The following is a 7,450-nucleotide window of genomic DNA, read 5'->3' as shown; positions in this document are numbered from 1 at the left end:
GCGAACTTTTAAACTAAACGCCAAGATCCACTAAATTACATTTTCTAACTTGATGGGTTGGTGGTTTCACTCAGAGTTTAATTCTTTTCTATGCAGGCTGCTGCATTTAGGTTCCAAATTGCAGACTGTATCATCAACATCACAGCACTGTAATCAGTCATATGGAGAAACAGACTGCAAACATGTATATTACTACCCTGATGAACTGAATCCATGCAGCTTTGTCATAGTTTTAGGTTTTTTTTGGAGCTAAAGTCATTTCAATGTAGACTAATCATACAGTACAAACCTTTTGAATATTTTGTTTTAACCCTTGAATTTCTGAATGTCCTGGATGAGTTAAATGGAGGATCCATTAAATTGGGTGCTCTGACATTGTGGCCTAGTGGTGGGAGAGATGTGTGCTGAGGATACAACAGCCATGTGCTTTTGACCAAAGCCAGTCCCAACTCATTCTATACCAATATTGACAATATCATTGTATTTCCATGGACATACTACAGTAATACAAAAGATTGTAGAGCCATGAGACAATCATCATGTGTGAGCTGTTCAGTACCATTCGGGAAAAGCGCCCCCCCACTTGAAATGTCAGTGACATTAGAAAAGTTGTCTTGATACCAGATTAAAGTTTACAAGTTATGCTGTGTTGTATGTCTAAATAGCGTACTTATATGTATTGATGATTGACAGGAGAGTCAAGATTCAATGATACATTTAATTCAGCAGTTTGATCAAACACTGATTTAAAGGGAGTTCTTGCAAAACTATATAAAATATGTCTTAATGTTCTGAACACCATACAGGTTAGTGCTGTTTTGTGCTGCTTACATACCAAAGTTAAAATGTGTATGTGTGTTTGTTTTAATTAAGTGTATGCATTGCTCAGGAAGCTTTTCTTGGATAAGATTACCGATAGGTTAAAAAAATTGCTGAGACTGAACAGTTGCTGAAACCCGATCATGTAATCCTTTTATCCTCCCTTTTTAGATGGCCAGCCTTGTCCAGTGGTGTCATGGGATGCATCTCTCTACCCAGAAGGCCTTGCTGCAGGCTGGTCGACCGTGAAGTTATCATGGGCGGAGTACCAGAACTCCCTGAAACAGAGGTGTTGGCACAAAAACATCAGCCCAAAACCTGACTCTGGCTGCTTCACAGTTCATCACTATGAGTGGAGTAAACTGGCTCTGTTTGACTTCTTGTTACAGGTACTACAAGCCGTTTAATTAATTAAAACCTATTATGAAATGAAAAGACAATTCAAGACTCTAAATATGCATCAACAAAAAAAATGTCTGAAACTGTTCTGTCCCTCTGGTTATTGAATTCCAAAAATGCTTCATAAATGATTTTTTACCAACATTGCTTTTGTCTGACATCAGCAAATTGCTCCAACAGCTGTTATTGCTGAAGAATTAGGTTAAAAATCCTCAGGGGTACTGTCCTTTGGCTGAGTGCATTTCTTGTTTCCTGTGTGTAAAGGACTGTATCTCTGATCAGATTTTTGCAATAAATACATCTCCTGTGAATTCTCCAGAATTTATCCCATGATCATGAAGAAGCAAACAAAGCCTTTCTTTTCTTTCTTTCTTTATGTCGGATCTCCAATAGCTGCTAACAATGTAGAAACTACTCTTCTTGGGGTCCACATAAAACAATCACAACATATACAGGACATACGAATACCATACATACAATCTTTCATACATTTAAAACAAGACATGAAAAGAAGTATCATTATGTACCTGTTTCATAAATTTGTGTAAAATAGAATGAGTTCACATTCTGACAATAACATCACATTCCGACAGTAACAGCCCGTCATAGTTAGATAACCTAGTGTTTATTCATTTTGTAAGTGTTTTCTAAGTGGTCTTTACAAACTGGCCTTTCTCAATGTCTGCACTATGATAGTTGGCAAGCTATTCAACATTGTGATGGCTCTAAACATCACAGACCTCCACACAATATCGGTCCGGGGTTTTGCTTGACTAGATAACACCTATAGTAGCCGCCTGCCATGTACTATAACTGTCTTGGTCTCTGACATAATTTAAATTGGAGTACAGACAAATTGGCTGTTTACTAAAACAGATATTCCTAAAAATATTCACAAGGTTGCATGCCAACCTCTTGTCTACTCTCAGCCATGAGAGACTGGAATGCGCCCTCACTGTACTCAGCTTTGCACCTGATAGACAGGCCAGTGCGATATTCTCTGCTTTATTTTGAGCTATTTTAATCTTAGACAGATCTTATTTTGCTGCACTCGACCAGACTGGTGATCAATAATCAAAGTGAGAGCGAGGAAATGAAAAATACATACTTTAAAATAGTTTGGATACCTTTAAAACTACTCAATCAGCCACTGAGGCCAAAATGCCACCGCTTCATCTTAGTTCTTTATTTCAAGTTCCTTATGAATAAATTCCAAAACAAGTAATGAGAAATTCATATTGCGCAGGTTAGAGAGGCAGATTACAAACAGATATAAAACAGCATATCACACATCTTATCAAAGACGCAAGTGAACTGAATAGGGAAGTTATTAAATTGGTTTGTCTGATACTGAATAACAAAATACCAAATGGCATCTATTCATGTTGTAAAAAAATACTTTCTTGTCCTGAACTGACCCTCACAGGCTGAATAATACTCTGGTGACAACAACCATGGCTAAATACTGAAAACAAACCTCAAACATCTCTCACTTTAAAAATTATAATTCTGTGTCACTCTGGTTATGGTTTTAGGATTGAAAGCATAGTGTTAATCTTCAAAAAGTCTGAATTGACTTCTGCCAAACTTTACATGGAATGTCAAAGTTCAAGTCAAATTTAATTAGCTGTTTTACATCCAGGATACTGGGTTCAGAAAGGTTCAGAGTTTTTATTTGAAGATGTTATGGATTACAGAAAGGTATGTTTAGGGGCTTGTTGGCTTGATTGACAGGTATCCTGGTGGTATATCAGCTCACAACCTTGGTGGATGCTCATTGAGCAGTCTTCCCCCAGGTTTCTGAAAAAGATGCCTGTCACCTAGTTATTGCTTCAAAAGTCCAATCTGAAATAAATGAGTGTTATCTCAGATGCCGCATCCTTGGTTTTACTTAGTCTTTTGTAGCATCATCTAAAGCCTCTGCCAATTAAATGGTTTAGCATTATGAAGAGTGACAGATCAGTAGAAGCCTTAGTTGGGGACTATAGGATGCCAGTTGTAATGGAGAAGGCAGGAGTATTTGATGAGGTGCTGTCTAACAGGCTTAAGAAGTCCCCTGTGCGGTCATGTCACTCAGCAGTAAGATGATATAATTGATGCAGATCTCATCAAATAACCAAGCAGCACTAATGCTAAAGAGGGACTACACAAATCAGCCTGGATGTGTTTAGTTTTTCCTCTGCCAAACCATAAACCCTGTAATGCAGTTATTATTATCTAGCTGTGAGATAATGCCATTATTGCAAGATACAACCTTATGGCGAGACAAACTCTTGCACCTGAAAAATTAGAAACACTTTCATAAAAATCAGTCACATAACTGTGTTCTCAATACATCCAGTACACATGTTCACGGAGGAAATACGAATGTTTCCTTTCAGATTCACAACCGTCTGGATTACAGTTGCTGTGGATTCAGGCCCAGGCAGGAGGATGTGTGTGTGGAACTTGGCCACCATGCTCAATGTGGGGACCCAAACCACATACAACTGACAAACATCCTCCACAGGGATCACGACCCCAGACACCTGGTCTTCACCAACAACAAGGGGTTCTTCGACCGCAATGAGGACAACTTGGACTTCAGGCTCCTGGAAGGAATCAAAGAGTAAGTTTGGATCCCAAAACATCCATAACTGTATGTGATAGATACTGATGATTGTAGATGTTTTGTCTTTATTGCTCGGTATAATGAATAGATTGAAGTTTCACTCAGATTTTGTTTGTCAACATTATGAAGGTTTTTGTCATAACACAGATGTTATCAAAATAATAACTTTTGTCAGATTCATTGAAGTTCTTCCAAAATGTTCTTTAAATTAACAAGAGGTCAACAGTCTTTACAACATGGTTGAAAAGGTCCATCACGCAAAGCTGAAAAAGCAGATTTGAATCTCTGAAAGGAGTGTGTTGAATCCTAACGAGGCATGTGGCCTGTTCAGCAACTCTGGAATTAATATTTTGCATGTAATGATCTTTAAGTACAAAGCACAAACAAAATGCCATTTTTTGCACTTTCAAATACTGTTTTGATCACTTCAAACTATAGTTTAAATGTTAAAAACATTGTCTATTTATGTATATTAAAGTTAACCTTGCAAAGTTTACCCTGAGTTAACAGAACATTTTTCTTCTGGTTTTGAATCTCGGGGCATCATAATGTGTTTTTTCGCTGTTTTCCCCAATGAAATGTGTATGTAATTCCAAACCACATTGCAGAGACACTGCATTTGTCTCATCCATCTTTTGATAAATTAATCAATAAGTCATATGGCGACAGAAAAGACACTGGGATTTGGCAAGGAGACTTGTATCCTCTATCACACATGGATTCTTGTGATCCTAATCAAAACTTTAGCGTCTGGCATTCAAAAAAAGATATAGAGGCACAATAGGTCAAATGTATCAGATGACTTTAGAAGATCAAGATCACACAACATCATTAATACTAGATGATACCTTTGTATACATCTGACAGAGCTTCATCTCTTTGAATGTATTAAAGCTAAATGATCTGATTTATTCTAGGCACATTTCTAACTGACATGTACAACACACACTAGTCTAGTAGTCTACAACTAATTAGCAGTCTATCCAAGGCTCTTCTCCAGTCATCTTCAAAGTCCATATGGTCATTTCCCTCCTCCTGTCTCTCTCTTGTGGTTTGGTATTTTAGGTATACAAACATTTCTTTGAGGCAGAACTCCTACGCATGCAATAATAAAATCCACTCAAAACTCAGCGAGGCAAGGCACAAAACTATCTCTGTGTCAAGCAGCACATAGCACTGGCACATTGGCTCATTCACAGTGATCTACCAGCCAACTGTAGGCTAGTTTATGCTTGAAAGCTGTTCAAATGTCAAACAAAATACTAGGAGTAGTTACTAACTTTCAGCCTGTATGTAGTCATGTTGTCACTCAAATCTTGTCACACAAACATCCTCATAGGCAACCAAGGCTTAAGATGGAAAGGTAAGTGTAATTTCAGCTGCCAAGAAACAAAGAGCCACTGCTTTTCTGATAGCTAATGTACAGTGGGGCTCAAAAGTTTGGGCACCCCACGTAAAAAATTGTGTTAACGTGCATGAAGAAGCCACGAAAAGATGGAAAATCTCCAAAAGGCATCAAAATTCTTGTTTGAGATATCTTCACCCAGTCTTCCTTCAAAGAACTGGCTTCTTCCCTTGATCTTTCCCTATAACTTTAATTGTTTTTTTGCACTTTATTCTCAGGTTACCTTCTTAACATTCCAATTTGTTAGGTGTAGTCTATTTCAACTATGATTAATTTAGGGGATTGCTCCTGTGCCGCCGGAAGATCCGCCGGATGTCCCTCATTTTCAGATGGATGTTCCTCATCTTCTGCTTTCTTTATGTTGTCATTCTAAACTCCTAACTGAGCTGCTCCTCACATCCCTGCAGGGTAAACTGAGACAGCTAGCTAGACTACTTGTCAAATCTATACTTTCTGTTGCATGACAAAAACAAGTTATTTCCTGAGGCTATTTTGCAGAGGTGCAGTTATTGTGGCTGGTGCTTAGCGCCACCTAAGATGATTGTGATTAGTTTAAAGAAATGCCAATAAACCAGAGCAAGTTTTTTTCTCCCATCCCAGAATGCTGTGTGGACTAGCCAGACCTTCCTCTGCAGCACTGTGGAGGTAGGTCAGGCAATGTGAGACTAGGATTAAAAAACAAACAGGATAAAGTTGCACGGCTGTTCCATAATGTTCAGCCCTTCCTATTTTTAGCAAGTTTGACTTGGCCCACTGAGAACCATTCAAATTATTCCTGCTCCCTGCTTCCAACAAAGAGCCGCTCGGCCTCTGGCACATTTACCTGGAACTAAAACTCCAATTTGACTGTAATTTTTCCTGACACACTTTCTGTCTTTCCAGGCTGCCAGAGCAGTCAGTGTCTGTGCTGAAGAGCAAGAGGCTGAGAGAGAAGCTCCTCCAGTCTCTTTTTCTGGACCAGACATACTGGGAGAGCCAGGGCGGCCGGCAGGGCATCGATAAGCTGATCGATGTAATTGAAAGGCGGGCCAAGGTCCTCCTCACATACATCAACGCTCATGGGATCAAAGTCATCACAATGCACGTGTGATGAGAGTCACACCAATCACGTGGCAAAATTACTGAGAGATAGATTAGGTAAATTAACTGCTTGATCTTTGTGTCTTCAATGTGTCCCTTCAGAATGTCCCTTTACAAGCCACTGGAACTTAATCCAGTTAGGCTACAGTTTGGAAAGTGGTCCTGGGAAAAGAAAAACATTAGTTAATATCTAAAAAGGAAGTGTGCCTAACTTTTACTTAACGAAAATACTCCTTCTTCATTTATTTCTTCCCTAGAGGTCAGTACACTGCCATCATTATGTACATATTACAATATGCTGCAGTTATACCTTTTGCTTCTCCTGAGGTATTGCAGTGTAATTGTCATTGTATATGAATGGAATGCACTAAATCAAACTGTATTTCCTTTCTGCTGGTTAAGTGTGTTTCAGGAACTATGATGTTCATAAAGCCTCTTAGCATATAGCTAACAAGCCACAACCCATCCAGTTGGTTTGTTTGGCGTCACACATTATACACTGAATTCAAGATTTCCATTCTAAAAAGTTATTTAAACAACAGTCTTAAACATTTCTTTTTCTTTTTAACAAAACTCCCAAGAAGTGACACCATTTTATAAATACACCACTTATTACAATGAAGTTTGTGTATTGGAAACAACTTGACATAGCGAATATACTTTATATATTGAAGAACATTAAGATGAGAAGTCAGATGGTTTTACCTTCTTTGATACGCACTCTTATTTTCAATTTCACTACAAACACCTTTAGTTGTAACCCTTTTCACTGTATTCATTTATTTTTGTACTTCCTTCTTGAATTGTTGAAGATGTTCGAGCAGCCAATGGTATATAACAACATTTATTCTTCAAATAGTTCAGCTCTAATTAATAAAATTCCTTTTGAAAGAAATAAGCATTTTGATTTTGTCATTAATCAAACTTTGCATGAAATATATCAACACTTTTTCAGGTAATTCATCAGTCACAGTCAGGCTTGACTTTTTGAGTTTTTTTTTTCTGATATGTATGAATTGTTTGGCACCTATATTGCCTTAAATGACAAAGTCACCATCAAATAAGTTCTAAAAGCAGTACATACAATTTATAAAAATGCATTAGCAAAGACATTTTCTTCTCTTTCTCTCTGGGCA

The 7,450-nt window shown here is 37.9% G+C and overlaps 1 protein-coding gene across 1 annotated transcript in view; it reads left to right on the top strand.

Annotated features, from left to right (window-relative positions):
- Positions 1–7,188, top strand: part of gask1b (golgi associated kinase 1B) — an 8,333-nt gene extending 1,145 nt beyond the window's left edge. Inside the window, exons 2-4 of the mRNA XM_034884259.1 lie at positions 991–1,208; positions 3,600–3,826; positions 6,117–7,188. Coding sequence (XP_034740150.1) covers positions 991–1,208; positions 3,600–3,826; positions 6,117–6,324 — 653 coding nt within the window. The 3' untranslated portion in view covers positions 6,325–7,188. The remainder of the gene's footprint in view (positions 1–990; positions 1,209–3,599; positions 3,827–6,116) is intronic.
- Positions 7,189–7,450: the final 262 nt, after the last annotated feature.

Source organism: Etheostoma cragini, chromosome 10 (assembly GCF_013103735.1).
Source record: "Etheostoma cragini isolate CJK2018 chromosome 10, CSU_Ecrag_1.0, whole genome shotgun sequence".
Taxonomy (NCBI): domain Eukaryota; kingdom Metazoa; phylum Chordata; class Actinopteri; order Perciformes; family Percidae; genus Etheostoma; species Etheostoma cragini.
Note: the sequence above shows the minus strand (reverse complement) of the source record. Positions and strands in the feature narration are given on the sequence as shown.